The following is a 21,844-nucleotide window of genomic DNA, read 5'->3' as shown; positions in this document are numbered from 1 at the left end:
GACCTACTCCGAGAATGTATCTGAATTTTATCCCAATAATGTTTTTCTCTCGATACACTTTAGAATCTAAATTTACTTCCTAACTTTTGATTCCACTTTAACTATGCGCGCGTGTATATATATGTATGTATGTATGTATGTATGTATATGTATGTATGTATGTATATGTATGTATATGTATATATATATATATATATATATATGTCCAGAAGCGAATTAGAATACTTATGAGCTATAATGTATTACATATTAGGTCGATGGTGAAATAGATAAAGAGCGGATGTCGATTCATCCCGTAGAAATCTTTGCTAAAGCGGTTAACAGAGCAAACGCTTGACCAACCGGATGATCGAGCAATCGAGTTTACACTTGATATAAGAATGCATCGATCATGCAGAGATTTTTCGATTAATTGCCGTTTCATTGTTTTAAATGATTTGTACTTGAAGATATTTCTCTCGAACTCCTTAAACTTTATTGGATAAAGGAAATATATGAATTCGATGGAACGTGAAAGTCGTTTTATTACCGAAGGAAAAAGAAAAAGAAGAAGAAAAAAAAAAAGAAAAAGAAAAAAAAGAAGAAAAGAAGAAAAAACAATAAATAAAGAAAGAAAAAAAGGAAGATACGTAATCAAGTCTTTTACGTACCCAATTTCGCGTACGTTCATCGTACAATCCATAGGTTATTGTGTCGAACGGAGAAAGTCACTCGAAGTGGCAGTCGCAATAAGAAGCAAAGAAGAACGTAGCGTACGTATTATGTATGTACATGTGGATACATGTATATATTTATATATATATATATATATATATATATATATATATATATATAGATATTTATATATATATATACATATACATTTAAAGAGCTCGTTCACCGATGCGGACCATACGTTGTGCAACCTTCGTTAATGTTACTAATCCCGAAAAAGAAAGGCGATAGTCGTTTCTCTATTGTCGTTGTAAAAGAAGGATACTTCTCCTATTTCGCTTGTAATATAATTATTTTACATATAGATACTGTTAGACGGGTAATATCGGTAATATCGAAGTCATTTCGAATAACAGTTCTCGCTCGATTTGATAGCAAATTAAGAATGACCGTTGCCGTTCGAGACATTCGACAATTTATTATTCGACTATTACTGTCAACTTTAAAATAAAATAAAAAAAAAAAAAAAAATATAAACTTAATCGTTAAAAATATTAAAACAGATTACAAATACCGTAAATATTATCATCGATCTATGTCTCATTAATTATAACAAGTTTTATAAGGTATGTGAGACTATATGTGTAACTAATGTGAAACCAATGAGAAACGTATTCGGCATTCGGGACGACGACAATTGCATTATTATTCCGACGATACTCTTCCTTCCTTTCTTAGATTCTCTGTTACCGGTTTAACATTGTCAAGCATGACAAAGAACTCATGCTGGACGGTGCGAATTCGAAAAGTTACTTTGGTTCTCCTGCGAAGAATGAAAATTGGTTCGTGCGATTACCCTTTTACTGTACCATTCTATGATCATTCATTGATATTATCCTACTAGTTCGATTCGATAATTAATTATTGTAATGAATGTCTGAATATTTTACTCTTGATACTATGCTTATCATCTCGTGTAGTTTTTCAAGAGAAAAAAGGACAAAGAAATAAAATAATACTAACGATGAATCCTCTAAAGATCACAATGAATGACATCGAAAAGATATTAAAATTTAACGAGGAAAGAGAAAAGCAAAATAGATTCATCCCTCATCGATTCGTTGAAATATTTGTTTATTATGGATATCTTTATTTCTGATAATTCTTCGATAAAAGGGTTGCATAAAAAGAGAAAGAGAAAACGATATATATATATATATATATATATATATATATATATATATATATAAAGAGAAAGCAGAATCAAAAATTTCAAGTGTATTTCTTACGACACCTGGTGCTGACAAATATCATAGAGACCGGTAAAGTCTAACGGAACGAGTTCGTATATTCTAGAGAACGAAGAGATAGAGGAAAAGGAAGACGAGAAAGGGGGAGGTAGAAAGAGAGAAAAGGAACTTTTCCGGAGATACTGTATTCGCTGGCGTACGGCCCATCTAACTGGAACGTGACCAGTAACTTAAGTGTCGCTCATTACGTGCGAGTCCAGAATCGAGTCACACGTGTTCATGTGTGGTGCACAAACAAAATGGGATCTATCTATCCCATTGGATTTGACTTGAAAAAGACGAAAGATGAATAAGTTCCTTTAAAAATTGAATTAAATCCTTTATTGATAACATTATCATATCAAATATATCAATCTTTACGTCATTTATGGAAAAATTCAAAAGAAATTTATTAAGATTACGTATCATTCGATAATCCAACTAAGAAAATTCCAAGTTTCATGATAAAACGGTTTTCTCCATTCGTTTATGATCCACTCGAGTTTCCAACCGTGATCTTCGCTAATTATAACATGTTTCAATATATAGTACGAGCACGTACAATGCCAACGAGTAAGGAAGATTCCAAGCTAGCTAGGAATAATAAAATGATCGAGACTTCAATTTAAATCAAAGCTAATCTTTTCTTTAATTCGATATTAAATAATACAATTAAAAAAAAAAAAAAAAAAAAAAAAAGAAAGAAAAATCAATTTACCGTTGTACGTCGACGAAAGTACGAAGATAATAATAATGAGAAGAAAAGAGAAAAATGAAGGAACCTGGTATGAGCATAAGGGGATCGCTTAGGGCGTTCAAACGGCATGCGTCATTCTCTCGGAATGTAACACCCTGCTGCCTTCTGTCGAAATGTAAACGTACCCTATGATGTAAATTGTTTTTCGCTACGTTTCAATAAAATTCTTATAAAAATTATTTCAAAATATTTCTTCATTACTATTCTCTTTCCTTAATATATTTCTTTCTTTCTCTTTTTTTTCTTTTCTTTCTCTTTCATTTTTTCCCCCTTTTTTTTTTTTTTTTTTTTTTTAATGAAAAAAAAAGAAAAAACGTCCGATTACACGATCTTGCCGTTTTCATTATTTTCCTAGTTTATATACTCGTAAGAAAATATTTTGCAGGATTTACTTTTGTAATATTTTTTTTTTTTTCTTTTTTTACGAAAATACTTTCATTATCGCATCCCTCTTTTGTCTTAAAGATGCAAGATCTTTAACAGATTTTTCTCGGAATAACAAAGGACGACTATGTAAAAAGTGGTTAAACTAAGATAATCATAAAATAAATCATTAATGCTTTGAGATACTCACGAAAAGCTAGAGAAAGTGGCTCCAACTAAATCAAGAATTCTTTTCGCTCCGACCATTGTTGTTGGGGTCTACTTGAGCGGTCAAAGAGAAAAGGTCGTTGATGACGTAAACCGAGATAAGAATTAAAAATAAATAAGGAAAAGGTAAGAAAATGAGACAAATACCATTCGATAAGATTAATCGATAAGTATTGAATGCGCACACACACGAGAAATTGTTTTTGTCTCTTTATAAATAAAAGAAATATTTCCATTGTAAGTTTATTCAAAACAATTTTAATCTTTTCTTTTTCTTTTCTTTTCTTTTCTTTCTTTTTTTTTTTTGTTTGTTTGTTCGTTTCATAATCAAATAGATCTCTGTCTTGTAGATATTTTGATATAAAAAAAAAAAAACAACGGCTGTGACGAATGTTGGATTTTATACGTCGATGGATATTATTGAAATTTTGAAAAATTTTTCAATTAAATTATCATTATTTGATTAACATTAATATTTCTATTACACATATATGTCGAGCCCACCCAAAGAACTAAATGCGATTTCGCGAGAACTCGTACGCGTGCTTTTGCCAAGGTACCTTAGGAGCAAGGGAGAAACGAAGGATTCCTCGAACGATTCCTGGAACGATGCCTACATTTCGAGTCTTTTGTTACCATGCTTTCGAGCGAATGGAGCAGCGAGACCAAGAAGAGAAAGAGAAAAAGAGAAAAAAGAGAGAGAAAGAAAGAGAGTGAGAGAGTGAGAGAGAGTCCTGTCGGTTGCTTTTCGAGGATCACGCGCGTCGTAGCCATCCTCAAGGGACATCGACTCGAGTTCAAAGGGTAGTCGCGCTTCTTTAGCTAATCCGAAACGCTTTTGCCCTCGTGGAATTGTAACGCCAAAGTCGGTATAAAGAACGACATTTATAGGAGATAAAGGAAATGAGAATTAGTAGTATTAGAGATGCTCGACACAAAGGATATAAAATGTGGAAGAAAAAGAAATAGAAAGAGAGAGAGAGAGAGAGAGAGAGAAATTGTAGATAGAATGAAATAGAAGAAAAGAGATATCATTTGACTCTATACTTTTCAAAAAAAAAAAAAAAAAAAGAAAAAAAAAAAAAAAAAAAAAAGGATAACACTCGTAAGATAATCTTGCCTTTTATTGAAAACGATTCCTCGCGAATTTAATTACCCGTATACGTGAATAATTTATTTTTAATTCGATCGGTTTAATAGCATCCGTTAAAAGATAACAAAACCGAAAGAAAAACAAAAGGGAGGAATAGGTGGGCCTGGTTATGGAAAAAAAAAAAGAGCAACTTTTAACAAAACTTTTCTTTATCTCCCACCATCGAGCTATTTCAATTTCTAAACGATTCTCTTCTACTCTTTCTATGAAAGCAGAAAACAATTTTATTCCCTTTGAATGCGAATTTACGCACTAGCGCGGCTGTGTTTAAAACTATTAAACGCGAAACAGTCATAAAACCGACTGGACGTCATAAAAAATATTGCCTTTCGCCAGTATACTCATGGCACGCTTCGAGAAGGATCGGTTTTAAACTCTTGAAGGAAAAAAATATTTTGTTAGGATTTATTATTCTTTTGCTTTCATTTTGTTCCGTTTTGTCGAGCGTACAAGTAAACAAGATATATATATATATATAAAAGAAAAAAAAAATACGTAAGTTTTTTATTAACGAATAAATATTTTTAAAGATCAAATAGATTTTTTTTCTGTTTTTTTTTTCTTCCAATAGTTTCATTACAAATACGAGTCGAAATAATGGCGAAGGATCATATCGTTGATAAAATTTAACGGAGATAAACGGAAGCTCACTCAATTTATCTCACTTCCGTTTAACAAACCGCACTTGGTCTCTCTCTCTCTCTCTCTCTTTCTCTCTTTCTCTTTTTCTCTCTCTCTGTCTCTCTTTATCTATCTTGCAGTCTCGTCTCGCCTGTTGAGATTGTCCTTGATTCAGAAATCTTTTACCAACCAACAACTACGTATTTCTTCAAAGCAGGTAATTACAGACAGTCTTCTCTTGATCGAGCGACCTAAGGTAGACAGACGAATTAAAGACGCAACTCTCTCTCTCTCTGAAAGAGAAAAATAAAATATAAAAGTCTGATTAACGTTTGTGATACACCATCTTGGGTGGTCAAGGAGGTAACAATTTCCAAGCTTTTGGAATTTCAAGAATGAACACGTTATAAACAAGTTTAAAAATTCTTTCTTCTTACGAATAATCGCTTCAATTTGATAAAAAAAATGATATCTCGAAAGAATCCCGATAACACTTTCACAAATCTCTTATCAGTGAAAATTTTCTCTTATTCTAATATATATTTCTTTTTTGTTTTTTCTTTTTTTTTTTTTCCTTCTTTTTTTGGTAATTTCTTCAATCGAACGATATCGAAGGATATCGATGAACACTGAATTGGAACTACTCGTGGGAGTAGTCATGGCGCAGATTCGAGGACAGAGAGACACTTTGTCATTGCTTCGATCATAGCCTTGAGTGAGAAAGAAAAAGCAAGATGGAGAAAGAAAGAAAGAGAAAAGATCCTGCAAATCGAATACAAGGCAATCTGCATTTCACGCAGATAAGTCCGTCTTTTAGCAAGGAAGTTGTTCTCTTAGGAAGGTGTCGAGTTTAACAAGAGTTTTTCTCATAGAATTCGAGTCGCTACGTACGTGACGCAGAATTTCAAGAGAAAGGTAAAAGGTGAGAGGCAGGAATCGAAACGAAACACGAAGTCGACTTACGCCGATCGATTCTTCCTCTAAGTGTCAAGGTTAGAACGAGCACGACGGACTCGAAGGAACAACCTTCGAGACAAGAAATCCGACCTTACGACACGCACCCAATCCTCCGAAGGAATTTATACAAAAAAAAAAAAAAAGAAAAAAAAGAATATTTCAAACATTGATCTCGATTCGGGAATAACCTCGACTCCGATCGTCACTGAAAAGAATTTTATCGGAAAAAAAGGAAAAAGAAATGAAAACAAGGAGAAAATAAAAAGAAAAGTACAATTCGTATTAGCAATTATCAGAATATCTGAAGAAAAGAAAAGAAAAGAAAAGAAAAGAGAGAAAAGGAGAAAACAAATTATATGAAAAATATTCGTCAAAATAGAGCTGTTCTTTCGTTTCCTTTTCGATAAATATTAAAGGTTATACAACTTACTTGACGAGTATATTCTCGTCATGTCAGATTATCAAAACGGACCGATCGAATTTGTTTGACACGAACGACGAAGAGAACCCGCCCCCACACTTTGCATAATCGTTTCTCAACGCATATACATGCATATATGAATTATCTATATGCGAACGAATGAAAAATAAATGCAAAATAAGTAACATCTCTTAAGATCGATCGATTAAGTTAAAGAAGTAGATACTAATTCGTACTACGTTTCTCTATCGTCGATTGCATTCGATCTGCATTAATCTGCATCGAAGTTGTATTAATTAATTGCAACGTTATCGGCTATGTCCGATCATCTGTTTTACGTGAGAACCCCGGTCTTTCTTGATCTTTTAAGTTTGATCGTTCGATTTTTTAGCACGGCCTGTGATGCAAATCTTAAATCTATCTCTTCTCTCTTTATCTATCTATCTATCTATCTATCTATCTATCTTTCTTTTGCACACATAGTATAGGTACGAACGTATTCGAGCATATACATGGGCAGCATCTTTCAACCTTTTCTCTGGATGTCCTGCCAACTTGTCGTCCAAGGTGAGCAGACCTATTTGGCGAAGGCACTTCTCGCAGTCCCTCTCTCTCTCTCTCTCTCTCTCTCTCTCTCTCTCTCTCTCTCTCTCTCTGTCTCTCTCTCTATCTCTCTCTGTCTCTCTGTCTCTCTTTCTTATGCACGTTACGAGTAGGTGGAACGAACCGGCCTCTTTCTTTCCTTCTTCTCACCTTTCTTTCTTTCCCTTCTCTCGTTCGTCTCTCCATTCCGTTTTCCTTGCGCGTCGCCGGTACGATACGAAAAAAATCAGACGACAGAGAGTCGAAGTCGATCTTCCCCTCATTGGCAAACAGTCTACTCGGTCGTATGGAAAAACGAAAGATCGATACTGTCACGTTAATTTCTTGCCACTTTCAAACGCCTAATAAGTCGACGTATACATATTAAAAGCGTAGAGACGACGAATGCGTGGGTGGCAAACACTGGTTAGGTATTGCGTTCAATAACATTTCTATGGATTTCTCATATTAATCCTCTCCTCGAAATGACGAGAAAGTTTTGTATATTTAAGAAATTTTTTCTTTTTCTTCTTCTTCTTCTTCTTCTTTTTTTTTTTTTTTCCTTTCTATTTTTACTTTTTTCTTTCTTCCTTTCTTTTCAACACAACCTCGCCATTTTCCAACAGCTATCTATTTAATCGTCTATATTGTCTTAAAACGCTGTTTAAAAAAAAAAAAAGAATAAAAAAAAATAAAAAAAAAAAAAAACAAAAAAAAAGAAGAAACGAAAAAAGAAAAAGAGATTGTTTATAAATTGAGACGAGGAATGAATTCGCTTCGACGAAAACGCATTTCAATACGAAGACGAAGCATACTTTTTATCGAAGATAACAATTTCGATCCCTATCGTTTTGATTTCTCAACGGGAAACAACGATTCCAAGAAGATTGCATGATAAAAAGGTGTTTAGAGGCGTGGTATCGATTGAGAAGCACTGCTTTCACGAACTCGCTCTCGTGCAACGTTCAGCAAGTGAGTCACTCTCTCTCTCTCTCTCTCTCTCCTCTCTCTCTCCTCCTCTCTCTCTCCCCCCCCTCTCTCTTTATCTATCTCTCTCTCTCTCTCTCTCTTTCTCGAAGTAGAGTCGAATAAGAATGAACGAGAACAAATAACCTTGTGTCCGTCTCATCGTGGGCACGTTCGGTGGATGACTGACAGAAAGAGAAAGAGAAAGAGAAAGAGAGAGAAAGAGGAGAGAGAGGAGAGAGAGAAGCAAATTCTCAAGTCGATTGAGAATCACTGTCGGCAATCCAGCCAATCCTATTCTTCGCTTCGCGAGATGTTGCAGCTCTGACACGTGTTATCCGCGACACCAGACAGCTTTGAATAAGAATGAACGTGGACGAGTAACGAGAGAGTGATTTCACGATTGTAGAGAGAGAGTTCGAGACGATGTCAACGCAAACGCCGGAAGCATAAACGTGCGTGTAAATATTAAATCTTTCCAAACAAAAATGAAGAAAAAGAAAAGAAGAAAAGAAAAAAAAAAAAAATAAAAGAAAAAAGAGATTTATTTTCGAGTTTGCCCGTAATACAACTGAAATGATTTCTATATAGAAATACAACAAACCGTTCCCATAATTTTTATCTCAAATAAAATATTTTCAATGAATTTAAAAAGGAACTTTGCACGTTCCGTCGATAAATATACAATATAAAGAGGAAATGCGAGATAAAAGAAAAACTCTGAAGAATCCGTCGTACGAAAGAATCTGGTACATCGCAATCGAGTTCTCGACGGAAATCACGGTTCCCACAGCTTTCCCCGCTTCTAGACTCGTGCCCGTTCGCACTTTTCGTTCTCCAACGAGAGAACCGTAACATCGCGTCAGGATTATGCTACTTCAATTGAATGAACGCCAGGAATATATAGATAGAGATGTAACGGGCTTTTAGGCATAATATTACGTACATAATGCATGTAGTGTATATATATATATATATATATATATATATATATATATGTACGTATGTTACATGTATATTACAATATTATTAAAAAATATATTATGAAAATTTATATCGACGTACCGATGATTTATTGCAAATTAAATTCTATTTTAAACAATACAGATGTAAAGTACATACATGTATATTACAATATTATTAAAAAATATATTGTGAAAATTTATATCAACGTATCGATGATTTATTGCAAATTAAATTCTATTTTAAACAATACACATCCTGCTAATAGTTCATGTGATCGATCGAAAAAACATTTTGCGCGACAAGAGACTTCCTTCCTACTTACAATTTATTAATAAACATTCGATCGTCACGTGATACGCTCAACACGTATCTGCGAAGCTTTGTATGTATGTATATATATATATATATATATATATATATATATATATATATATATAAAATAATAGTACAATATTTATGCCAAGAATCATTAACCGCGTTATATACTGTCCCCGACATTTACTAACAATATCGACTTACGTATCGTAGTACACAAGTTTGCACAACGAAACGGAACTTACTTACGATCTTATTCCTACGTTAATATCGTGACATTGAAAAACTCGTACCCAATCTAATTTACAATCTCATCAACATATGTAATTTTAGTCTTTAATATAATCATTTACATATTAATTATTATTCCCGAGTGTGTGCGCGCGTATGGTAATAAGAAAAATATTAAAAAACAAAGCGACGTCTTTTTATTCCCTAGAGACAATTTCAAATTTACTGACATTCAACCAACGTGGACTAAAAATATTCTTTTATTTATCTCTACTTTTATATCGTAAAAGCTACTTTGTCATTTATCTCTTTTTCTTTTCTTTTTTTTCTTTTTTTTTTTCTTTTCTTTTCTTTTCTTCTCTTTCTTTATCGACCTTTTATCAAGCTTTTATTATCATGAAATTTAACAAAAACGTAAAGTATAGAATTACTTTATCCCGTCGGAACTTGAATAAATGTTAAAGTAATAACGGATTAAAGGATATCGTATAGGGCGATCGAGAAAACGTCACAGGTAGGGTAAGTAAAAGCGTCCCTGCATTGACGTAAATACAAGGTTAATACGGAGACATCCCGAGAACGACGCCTACGCGTTAACCTACGTATGTAGACTTATGCTAGTACCAAGCGATCTACAAAAGCGATGACGTCCATGCTACATCACTGCCCATCCACCTGTTCGGTCAACCTCTAAATATCATCGGCCAAGCAAACCGCGTAATGTCGTGATTCTGACACGTTAATCATCTTGCTATGACATCTTACCGACAAATCGATAAACGATAATGATTTATTAAGTAATTTATTAAAGCTTTTTAAATTTTATTCCAAACAATAAAATCTCTCCTATAATATAAAGACAATAATAATAATAATAATAATAATAATAAAAAATATATACGAATTTAAATGGCATATATAATATATCTATGAATAAGATATCGATTTAATATTATTATTTTTCTGAACGATATTGATCAATAGAAATATATTTTAATCGTATGAATAGAAATTTGTATAATACTTGAATGAATATATACGTATAATAGTTATTAATAAGAAGATTTTATATGAATTTTCTGAGGCAAGAAATTTCTAAAACAATGACAATATTTGTCATTTCTTTTAGATATCGATTGACAAAAACGAATCTTACTGTGGAAAGTTGAACGAAATTCGCTTTCAAAACTTTCTCCATTTATCTAATCTACATCTACCCCGATAACAAAGTACGTTTAATATATAGATCTGAAATGGAAGATGTCCTGATAAAAATACATATATAAAAATACATATATAAAAATACATATATATATACATATATATATATATATATTCGGTTTTTTAAGGAATTAGAAAGATCGTAGGTATCGATATGGGATAATAAATGAAATGTGAACGGCAAAAAGCGCGTTTTCTTTTTCTTTTCTTTCCATCTTTTTTTTTTATTTAACAACGGCACGCATATCGTGGTGGGTTCGTCTCACCCGATTTATATATAGCGCGCGCGTTACCGAACAAAAGGAGTTTACTACGGCAAACTGCGCTCGAGCAAGGAGTTCGATGGCACGCAGTTGCCAAGCGCGATCGACTCGTCGTGATTTTCGAGAGCTCAGAGGCGCAACAAGTGGACTGGCGACTCGTTTGCGCAAAAAAAACAAAAAAACAAAAAATCGTTTTCAAACTTTGAATGGAAAACGATCCACGTTCGTTCGAATTAAAATAAATTAAAGTTTATATCGTTCGAATCGAAACGTATAACGAAGGGGATGTGGAGGGGGGGGGGAAGTGGTGAGGAGGGGGGTGGAGTGGGGTCATCGATCGCTATTAATTAAAGAGAGATCATGTTAATGCCTGACCACTGACAAAAAATTTTGTATGTTCTAAGAAAAGAAACGTTGTAATGAAGAGTAAAGAGTATAGAAGCAAAGAAAGTCAGGGTAATATGATAAAAAGTGAATGATATTAAATATTTAATGAGGGCGATAATTTTATCAATTCAAACGCCAATGAGATAAATCATTCCGTTGAAAATATTTCGAAAGAAGATCGAATGAAGATCAAGCCATCGGATTCATTTAAAAAGATCTTTCCCATTTCAGAATCTATAATAGTTCATTGGCTCTATATTATGTTAATAATTCTCGATTATTAAGATCGATACGATTAAAAGGAAATTTAGAAAAGGGCTTACCACGTGAACGCTGGAGAGACCTACGGGCTGCTCGGCCTGCTTCTTGTCCGTCTTCTTCGCCTGCCTCTTGGCCTTGCTCTCGAGAAATCGTTGCTTCAACACCAGGGTGTCCTGTATGTTTTGCTCGCATAGCCCGTTGAAGCTCTGGTCGAATCTTGGCACGCAATCGGTTTGCCTGCGACGATAACTCTCGATCCTACGCCGAAGACGATCGACGACTGCCTGCCTTTTCGGGGTGAGGACCTCACCCATGCCGGGTGCTTGACCCATTTGTTGTTGCAATTGTAGTTGCTGTTGACTTGTCACGCTCAATTGTCCGACGGCATTCAGATCATGGATAGAGGCGGTCGTAGCTACGGAGTTGGATTGACCGATAACAGGATTTCCAACAATATTTGTCGGTCCATTATTATTATTGTTGGTATTGTTATTGTTATTACCGTTTGGGCCCTGCCCCACGCACACAGATATGGAGGCAGGGGCAATGCCGGGGGGGCCTTGCGAGGGCTGGCGAGGCAGAAGCCCCCCGGCCTCCATACAGCCCCCTAGATCCACCGCAGAGTAAGCCAGCTCAGTGATAAGCTATTGCAATTCGTAAGACAAACAAGTCCTCCTCTTCGTTCTTGTCTCTGTCGGTAGATTCGACGACGACGTTGACCTCGTCAGTAGCCCTCGATGCTACCCGTTTGAGCATCCTCCATCGGCAGCTGACAGGCGAGCCGACAACGAGCGGCATTTGACGCGCTCGATTCACCTCCTCCTCCTCCTCCTCTTCCTCCTCCTTCTCTTCCTCCACTTCCTCAAGTTGCACCGAATCCTTACTCGACGAGTTCACGCATAAACGGGAGAATAGTAATAATACTAGTAGTAGTAGTAGTAGTAGTAGTAATAGCAGTAGTAGTAATAGCAGTAGTAGTAATAGTAGTAGTAGTGATGATGGTAGTGGTGATGGTAGTAGCAGTAGTAGTGGAATAGTAGTAGTAGTAGTAGTAATAGTAGTAGTAGTAGTAGTGCTAGTGGTAGTAGTAGGTAGTAATAGCAGTAGAAGCGGAAGATAAGAAAGAAGACACGTTCCACGTGAGCGTGACCGATCGCGCACTCTCGATCTTCGGTATCCGTATCTCGCGCGCTTCTCTCTCTCCCTCCCTCCCACCCTCCCTCCCCCTCTCTCTCTCTCTTCCCTACCCCCCTCTTTCTTTCTCTCTCACCCTCACCCTCGGTCCCTCTTCCTCTCTCGCTCTTTCTAACAAATACTCTCTGTCTGTCAATGGACGCGCGCGTGCGCGCGCTTTAGCGAGAGTCTCGAGGAGGCGAAGAGCGCGCGCTTCGTTCCGCCGTCGGAAAACCGCTCGGCACTCATCGTCGTCGTCGCCGTCGTCGTTGTCGTCGTCGGCGGCGGCGGCGGCGGCGGCGGCGGTAGCGGCAGCGGCTGTGTGCTGGCGGTAACGGTGGTGGTGGTGGTGGTGGTGGTGGTGGTGGTGCCGGCGGTGGTGGCGGTGGTGGTAGTGATGAAAGTGGTGGTGGTGGTGGTGGTGGTGGTGGAGGTACGACGACGCCACGAGGGATATGGCAGAAGAGAGGGGGAGCTTACGAGGGGGGAGGGTACGTATGGACGGACGCACGCACGGCCGACCGACCGGTAGAGAAACACAGAAAGAGAGAGAGGGAGAAGTTAAAGGAGTAAGGGAGGATGAAAGAGAGAAAGAGAGAGAAAGAGAGTGAGCGAACGAGCGACTGGGAGCGGGAGGAAAGGACAGGCTGTGGCGCGCTTCGAACGTCGGCACAACAGGTAGTCGAAAGAGCGTGCCGCTGCCGCTCCGCTACTACCCACTCGTGCCACCGACAGATGACAGGAGCGCGAGATGGAGCCCACCGATGGAGGGAGGGAAGGGAAGGGAGGGATGGGGTGGGGTGGGGAGAGGACTGTCAAGGGGAAAGACCCAACGAACGGGGTTTCGCTTGCCTTCGCACAACCGGCCGAGCTGCAGCAGCTTCGACCTACGACGGACGTCGACGGCGTTGCGCTTCCCTTCCTCTTCTTCTGTTTTTTTTTTTTTATTCTCTCTCTCTCCTATCCTCTATTTATGCGTCATCTCTTTCTAATATTTATCTTCCTCCTCAAACTTACTACACTCTCTACCAGAGTATCTTAGCAACGACGCGACGAGAACGTCAATCCTTCGACTATGCTTCCTCTTTCTCTCTCTCTCTCTCCTTCTCTCTCTTTCATATTTCACCTTCCATATTCTATTTCCTCTTTCGTCATAATTATTATTCATTCGTTCATTCATTCATTCATTCATTCATTTATTTATTTATTTATTTGTTTATATATTTATTAATTTATTTACTTATTTATTTATTTATTTATTTAATTATTTGTTAATTTATTAATCTATTTATTTCACTTAATTCTTTCAATTAATTTACAATTATATTTTCAAACGGTCGAACTTCTTTTCAAACTTTTGACCTCGAGATATTTATAATATCACGTGTCATTGAGCGTCGGCATCGAACGCGCCGCGCATAAGATCCTTTAGCAAACAATATTACATAACCTCACTTTTAAGTATCTCTAACGCGTCAACTCACGCAGCAACGACACTATGACGGCGGCAACCTCAAACTGGCACGTTTCCCCTGTCAAAAGTTTGAGGATGTTTCACGCGAACGCCTTCGAAGGACCGAACAGACACGTAGCCCGAACGACACTTTGGATTCGGCTCCTCGTGAGCGCGCGATGCCATTAACAGAACTGCGCGTGGGTACGGAAGCATATATCGTTCAAACGACGAACCATAATTTCTTGCTGGTTAACAGTGCCAACTTGCGGCGTCTCCTTGAAACAGAGAGTCTTCTTCGATTTGACGCCATCTATGAAAGCGTTAAAATTTTCGAAGTATCTTTACCGAGCGTTTCTATTTAGTTTCGTTCTTATTGATTTTATCGACGTAAGAAGCGACAGACCGGCCTTGATATCGGACTAAGATATAATAGCGATTTATGTTAGCGTTAAAAAAAAAAAAAAGGAAAAATTTTTATAACAGTTCTACCGCAAGGTTATGTTTTTGTACATTGTTGTTTGTTTATTTATTCGATTATTACTGTGATGAATGTTTAAAACAATCTTTTCATTTCTGTGTAAGAAAACTTGTAATAAATTGTGAAAAAATATCTATAATACTTGATATACTTGTTATATGATCAATCAGATCATCAAAAGACTTTAATAATGGCATATGACAAATCTAAAACTAGAAAACGGTACCCTCAAGTAGTAGGTACGATGTTTTCTCGGACAACTAGACAGCTTATTTTATCTACTGGAATACCTTTTTTGGATCGCAAAATAGGTTAGTATACTTTGATTGAATTTATAGAATGAATTCAAATTATTTCAAGTTATGTTTTAGGTGAGGGTCTACCTGTTGGATCATTATTTTTAATTGGTATGTGTACTACTGTATAGCAATAATAATGTATATTATTACTTTTCTAATGTAACATATGATGACAATAATTACATCATCTTTACAGAGGAAGATACTTATGGAACTTATGCTAATATGATACAAAAGTATTTTATAGCTGAAGGAATAGTTATCCGTAATCCTTTATTAATAGCTTCTCTAGATACAAAACCTTCTGTTTTGCTTTCGCAAATACCAAATCCAACAAACTCTACAAATGATTATAAAATACAAGCGGCGGATGAAAAATTGAAAGTTGCATGGAGATATAGGAAAACAACTTTATTTGATTTATATGGAACATTTGGACATGAGTATGATCTTAGAATATCAATGAATAAGCGAATTATTGATAAGGCAAGAATAACACAATGGCATGGACCTACAGAAAAGATTATAAAAAATTATATTTTTGAAAATCCTGCTTATGAAGATCTATTAGAAACTATTGCTAAAACTTTAAAGAATGGAATGTATATCCATTCCGATGGGCTAACTGAAACCAATATGTTGAGGATTTGTATTAATTCTTTGGGTTCTCGAATGTGGTTTTCTGATTCCGAAGAGAGTACACGTGCAGACATATTTAAATTTCTATATTGCTTGAGAGCTCTATTAAAAAGTTCTTATGCCACTGCAATTATAAGTATTCCAATTCAGAATTTTGACAATAGTGTAAGTTTTATTAAATTACATTTATACTTACATCCAAAACATATGTTTGTACATAATTTATCTAAAAATTTGTTAGGTTAATTTCGTGGAAAGACTTGAGCACTTATCGGATATTACTATCAAATTAGAATCTTTTAATGGTTCTGCGAAAGAAATTAATCCTCTTTTCAAAGATTATCATGGTCTATTACATATAAAAAAAATGCCGATCTTCAAAACATTGTACCCTTATGAACCTAAAACAACAGATCTTGGCTTTAAATTGCTAAGTAAAAAATTTGTAATAGAGGTAAATATACTTATTAATTTGTAATTAAATATTATCATTTTGTATTATGGAATAATATATATGTTATACGTAATTGCAGGAACTTAATCTACCACCTATATCAAATAATACCATTGAACGTGAACAAGACGAAACATCAGCTACTGGTATTTGCTCAGCCGGTGGAAGGAAAAATCTTTTAGATTTTTGATATTTTCTTATTATACATTTTCAAATTTAATCTTTTATGTTTATAACGATTCGGTAAAAGTATGAACTATATTCAAAAGATTATAATCGAATTCACACAAATATATCTTCTCTTTAATTTACCCTATTTACATATTACTATTTATATACGTTTGTATACTATAACATTATATAGGATTTATTTAACGGGAAAGGTATGGCGTAGTAGTTGAATTAATGCAGACTGGAGGAGATAAGCTTCATGCACACTTACAATAATGCGCTTAAAAGGTTCGCGTTCTGTAATACGCAACGCAAAGTATAAAAAAACGATACATATTCAAATAATTAAATTTGAAAGCATATTGAAGATAATTAAATTACTGATAATAATAAACGTTTATTGCCTTTAATATTTCTTTGATAATATATTTTTTTCAATACAATAATATTATTTATATATAAATAACAATTTGTAAAATTAAGAATATTGTTATTAATTAATTATAATAATTATTAATTATTTTCTCGTGAAAATTATATATGGTAATGATGATTTTTTTTATTTTTTTTTTTTTCAAATGTTATATAGAAACAGTTACTCGATTCTTAGAATAATTCTCATTTCTATTTTCATCGATGAAAGCCGCACCTGAATGAACGAACGCAAAACTCGTGGATAAATGTAGATATCGATGCATATGGGGGGCCTTTCATCCCCTCTTTTCTCTTCCGCACCTTTCTATTTCCTTCCGGTTCCATGCGGCTGGTCGCGCATGAGGGCACGCAACGTGAGTATGCTAACAGATGCCAGAGTTTGTATGGCACTGTACATCTATCGAGCTCGTGCGAGCGTTTCAGTATTTGAGCACGCGCGAGTAAGTGAACTTCGTAATCGAATCGTACCAAAGAGCAGATATTATAACGCGTCATCCCTTTACGATGGCATAACTTTCGTTGTTATTTTCGTTTTTTCTTTTTTTTTTTTCAAGTGAACAACGTGAAACTTTAACATGTTGATTATATATTAACAACAATAATAAAATTAAATTATATTAAAATACATTATAACATTGCTTAATATTCTTATTGTTATTATGGAAAATAAAAAGCTAGTATTGTCACGAGCTTTCGTATGCTGCACGAATATTATTTTTTTGGTAAGTTTATATATATATATATATATATATATATATATATATATAAAGAAAAAAATTGAAAGGGTTATTTCAATAACGACGTGAAAAAAATTTGCCATATATTTGTAATCCATTGTTATAAAAAAAAAAAAAAAAAAAAAAAAGAAATATATATATATTTATTTTACTATGATTTCAGATATCAGGTTTTATTCTAATGTCATTGGGAGCATTATTATTAGCTGACAATGAAAGAATTTTACTATCGCGCTTATTAGGACTCAGTGATGTTCTACCTGATCAACCACTATTTTATTACTTAGCCTTTGCCATCTCTGCTTTAGGATTTTTCATAGCGGTAACTGGTCTTTTTGGATGCTGGGCGGCATGTCTTTTCAATCAATGTATTACGATATCGGTAAGAATTTTTTATTCATAATAAGAACTTAGCTCAACGAATATTGAATATATTTTCCGAAAGCTTTTTTTTCTTTTTTTTTTTTTTTTTAATTCAGCATGTATTATTGTTTAACGAAAGAGAAAAGTAAAGGAAACAAGTAATATCTATTAGTATAAATAAATTTCAAAGATAAAAATATAATAGAAATCGAAGAAATTAAATTGAATGATCTCAAAGAACGTGCTCCTCTTTACGAGCTGATGCACTTATAAAAACAAAGACTCGTTCGGTCTAATGCCCACGTAATTAAGCCGATGAAATCTTGACTTTTCTTGATCTACATGCCGGCTACGCAGATTTTACTTTGAAATCGTTCCTTGAGCCTAACTAAAACCAGATTTCCCGCTTTTGCACTGCCGTGGTCACGCGTCGTTGCCCGGAAACGGATCTACACGTACCCAGACACGCGTGCTCACAAAAGGAGGGCGAGTATGAGCTCTCCACCTAAAAACTATTATTATTCTGATATAGCTTGTTAACCGAATACATTTAACGCGAGATCCACAATATATACATATATATATATAAATATATATATATAAATATATATATATATAAATATATATATATATAAATACATATATATATATATATATATATATATATATATATATAAATATATATATATTAGAAAAGAGAGTTATCATAAGAAAAAAAAAGAAAAATAGAATATAAATGAAAATAACAGTCAAAGAAACGAAGCATGAAAGTACGTAAGTTTAACTGAATTTATGTTACTTTCAAAATCGAATCAGTTGCAAGAATATTATGCTGTAGTACAAATTATATTACTTCAGAAATTCTAACATATACCTATTTGATTTTATTGATTTTATCTGAATAATACTATAACGTTTTTTATAAATGAACTCCTTTATTTTCAGTATATAGTGACGATTATGTTATTACTACTTAGCGAATGTACCGTATTCATTGTCGCTATATTCTGGCCTTACTTATTGGGAATCGATGTTAGACCGGCCCGATTGATAAGGGCATTACAACGTAGTTACGCAGTTCCAGGACGAGAACAATTCACAGCAGCTCTTGACTTAGCACAAACCACGGTACATATACTTATAGTATAAATTAAAAAATTTCTATAATTTAACTTTAATGTATTCGTGTAATAGAATAATATCTTTTATTTGAAATTTATTAAGATAAAGTTATAACGTATGTATGATCATTCATTTATTCATGAAAGAAAAAAAGAAAAAATTATAAAGAGTAATAAATGTCGATTCTATGTTCTCTACGATTTTACTGATAACATGAATTTCATCGAATCGTATAGTTTTCCTGTTGTGGCATAAACGGAAGCAACAATTACGGTACTTCATGGTGGAGGCTGCAGGAAGTTGGTCGAAGAGAATTGGTAGTACCTCTCAGTTGCTGCACCCTGAATAACGCCAATGAGACGGACTCCTTCCTTAATCCTGAACCTGCCAATCTCACTCTCTGTCAAGCTTTAAATCCCGCCGAACATCAGTATGCTCGGCACACGACGGTAGGTATACATAATGAGGAAGTTATTAATAGGGACGAAAAAAAAAAACAAATAAAAATGATTGTCTGAATTGAACATAAGACAAAAACGTTTATCTGTTTGATAAATATTTGATGCACATTTGACACAATTTTCATCGAACTCCTATATAACGCGTTTTATTTTCCTTTGGATAAGAATTGAAATAATCGAGTGACATTGACGGGTACTTTCGTTCGAAACCCGTATCAACGTGTCATAACGTGATAAAAAAGAACCAGTCATACGGGTTAGACTTTCGATAATAATTCATTTTCAATCTCATGTTTTTCTCGTAGCTTGCAATAAATTTCAAGAATTAGAATTTCAATGTTAACTTTACAGGGATGCCTGGAAATGATCGAAAGATGGACGCAAGAGCAAGCGTTAATCTTACTCGCCATCGGTCTGTCGATTATCTTCGTCGAGGTTAGCGTCCTCTTAAGTACTTTCTTCGCATGCTTGAAGAATAATAAGAGAAAGAAATCGCAAACCTCGACGTTTACTTCTACGCAAACTTTGAGTCCCTTCAATGAGAACGATCATGATTTTGGTAAGAAAAAAAATTTCCTTCTCTTTTTTTTTTTCTTTTAATCACAAATAAATTAAACGATAAATTATTTACTTTTATTTTTTTTTTCTTTTTTTTTTTTTTAGGATTAGGAATAGAAAATAGAATGCATATGTCCGGTACAACGTTCGGAGCGAAATCATGAAGATGGTCGGGGGGCAGCGAGAATTTAGATGAAAAAAAAGTGATCGAGCACGAATACGATAAACCAACGAGACAAAATGGAAGAAGTATAATCGAGGATTGGAAGGATTCTCCGAAATATGATGAAAATATTATTAGAAGCGATCAACTTTACGAGGAACGAGCTGTCGATGTAATTATGGATTATCATAATCATCAACATAATCATCGTCAAATAGAAAATATTTCCTCAGAATTCAACAAACAGATAGGATCGTCTTTGTTAAAAATCGATATTCCGAAAGAGAATGAAGGGAGCAAAGAGAGTATTATAAAAATTAAACGACCACAAGGTGGTGGTACCGTCAGAAGTATACCAATAAAAGATTATCAAACTTCGATAGCTCAGAACATAGGTACGTTAAGACGATCGATGGCACCGCAATTGCAATTTGAATCTTTAGTTTCCGAACCTGAAAAAAATATTCCAATGATTCCATCAAAACAGAGAATATCCATTATTAATAATGATACCTCGAATATTCAGCAATGTTCAATGTTTCCATTAGAGTCTGAAAAATCGAATAATACTTGCCACGAAATTTCAAAATCCCTCGATACGCTGACGAGGAAAGAGGACAGCGTCAACGATGGAAAGTCCATGGAAAGCGTTCGTAAGGGGAGCGTTCGCGATTTCAATGATACGGCCAATTACTTTCGCAGATCGTATAGAAAAAGGTTAAGCTCCAATTGTCGCAAAACACGAGATAATAAAGATGATAAGGAGTTGGTTCGTACGCGTGGTCACGTAGGTCAGAAGATATATGTTTACGAGGAGAATGCTCGTCGTAGCGAAAGAAATTTTGATCCTATTCTCGAATCGAGAAAACATCGTACTATCGGTGTACCTTTGGTTGGAATGCATAATGCTTGTGGATTACCCGTTATAGCGTCTTGGAACGATGCTGAGATTTTTCAACCTCTTCGAACGAGTACCACGGTGTTAGGAACAATGGCTCCTGTTTTAGGAGGATCTAGATTATCTTCGAACCTTCGAAGAAGAACACATCCCAAGAGAAGAGCACCAGATCCAACTCGATCCAATCACACACTAGCTCGAGTCGTTAAACGCAACGATTCTAAAAGATCGACAGTAAAAGGTAATGATGAAAACAATACGAGGAGAAAGAGGAATCGCTCATCTTTCAAAACCGTAAATCGTCCTAATATATCCTCGAAAAATTCTTTCAAACGAACTGTTCGAGGTGGAAAATATACACTTGGAAAAGCATATTTAACGAATACTTTGGATAGAAAAGTTTTCAAAGGGAATGCGAAAAGAAGAACTCTTTATGCCAAAGATGACGGTGAGGAAGCTGTGCAGGCTTTGAAAAATTTGTGCTTAAATCCATTGGCGCGAAATGAATCTCAGGAGGATATGATATGGTGATCAGAAATGTTACCTGCAACAAAGCGAAGGATGTGATTTTCGTCTTTGTTTGTTTGTAAATAAATGGACGGTATAAATTATTCATTGATCCAAAGATTTTCTAATAAATGAAAATCCTTGCTGCCCTCGTTGATAAATCAATCATGTGCTTAGCGTAACTCATTCTACTTATTTTAATTAAAAGTATGATTTCGATGTAACCAACGTATTTAGAATTTTAGAATTAATTAAAATATGAATAACCTCATTGATTATACGAATTATGAATGTC

At 34.9% G+C, this 21,844-nt stretch overlaps 3 protein-coding genes across 8 annotated transcripts in view; 2 read left to right on the top strand and 1 right to left on the bottom strand.

The window, feature by feature from the left end:
* mam (neurogenic protein mastermind) overlaps positions 1–14,318 on the bottom strand; it is a 176,367-nt gene extending 162,049 nt beyond the window's left edge. For 2 of the 3 annotated variants that reach the window (XM_035870306.2, XM_035870315.2), the window contains exon 1: positions 11,698–14,318. In XM_035870306.2, the coding sequence (XP_035726199.1) occupies positions 11,698–12,234 (537 nt within the window). In that variant the 5' untranslated portion in view covers positions 12,235–14,318. The remainder of the gene's footprint in view (positions 1–11,697) is intronic. The other variant, XM_035870322.2, reaches the window with a different exon arrangement.
* Positions 13,221–16,427, top strand: Elp4 (Elongator complex protein 4). Of its 3 annotated transcripts, XM_085665056.1 has the most exons (7): positions 13,242–13,299; positions 14,297–14,465; positions 14,913–15,053; positions 15,114–15,149; positions 15,238–15,845; positions 15,922–16,134; positions 16,214–16,427. In XM_085665056.1, exons 1-7 carry the CDS (start codon positions 13,264–13,266, stop codon positions 16,322–16,324), a joined length of 1,314 nt encoding a protein of 437 aa, XP_085521182.1. In that variant the 5' UTR covers positions 13,242–13,263; the 3' UTR covers positions 16,325–16,427. The 3 variants fall into 3 exon arrangements, with proteins under 3 accessions (XP_035726495.1, XP_085521182.1, XP_085521183.1); XM_035870602.2 differs by lacking the exon at positions 14,297–14,465 and having other exon boundaries at positions 13,221–13,299; XM_085665057.1 differs by lacking the exon at positions 15,114–15,149 and having other exon boundaries at positions 15,325–15,845.
* Positions 16,428–17,145: 718 nt separating this feature from the next.
* Positions 17,146–20,225, top strand: LOC118441907 (CD151 antigen). Of its 2 annotated transcripts, none has more exons than XM_085664711.1 (6): positions 17,146–17,462; positions 17,786–17,859; positions 18,786–18,968; positions 19,199–19,411; positions 19,775–19,982; positions 20,087–20,225. In XM_085664711.1, the coding sequence occupies exons 1-6, from the start codon at positions 17,438–17,440 to the stop codon at positions 20,143–20,145; spliced, it is 762 nt and encodes a 253-aa protein (XP_085520837.1). In that variant the 5' UTR covers positions 17,146–17,437; the 3' UTR covers positions 20,146–20,225. The 2 variants fall into 2 exon arrangements, with proteins under 2 accessions (XP_085520837.1, XP_085520836.1); XM_085664710.1 differs by having other exon boundaries at positions 17,641–17,859.
* The last annotated feature ends 1,619 nt before the right edge of the window (positions 20,226–21,844 follow it).

The sequence above is a fragment of the Vespa mandarinia genome, chromosome 2 (genome assembly GCF_050613455.1).
Source record: "Vespa mandarinia isolate Hongniang chromosome 2, ASM5061345v1, whole genome shotgun sequence".
NCBI lineage: Eukaryota > Metazoa > Arthropoda > Insecta > Hymenoptera > Vespidae > Vespa > Vespa mandarinia.
The sequence above is the reverse complement of the archived record's forward strand: the minus strand, read 5'-3'. Positions and strand labels throughout refer to the sequence as shown.

What these genes read in the sequence shown, in the direction of transcription:
- Elp4 (XM_085665056.1), top strand. Translation starts at nt 13,264, where the DNA reads ATGGCAGAAGAGAGGGGGAGCTTACGAGGGGGGAGG. An exon ending in ATTAACAGAACTGCGCGTGG is followed by an intron (nt 14,466 to 14,912) that starts GTACGGAAGCAT and finishes ATGATCAATCAG; the next exon opens with ATCATCAAAAGACTTTAATA. An exon ending in TTTTTTGGATCGCAAAATAG is followed by an intron (nt 15,054 to 15,113) that starts GTTAGTATACTT and finishes GTTATGTTTTAG; the next exon opens with GTGAGGGTCTACCTGTTGGA.
- LOC118441907 (XM_085664710.1), top strand. Translation starts at nt 17,400, where the DNA reads ATGGAAAATAAAAAGCTAGTATTGTCACGAGCTTTCGTATGCTGCACG. An exon ending in TTGACTTAGCACAAACCACG is followed by an intron (nt 18,969 to 19,198) that starts GTACATATACTT and finishes CGAATCGTATAG; the next exon opens with TTTTCCTGTTGTGGCATAAA. An exon ending in AGTATGCTCGGCACACGACG is followed by an intron (nt 19,412 to 19,774) that starts GTAGGTATACAT and finishes TTAACTTTACAG; the next exon opens with GGATGCCTGGAAATGATCGA.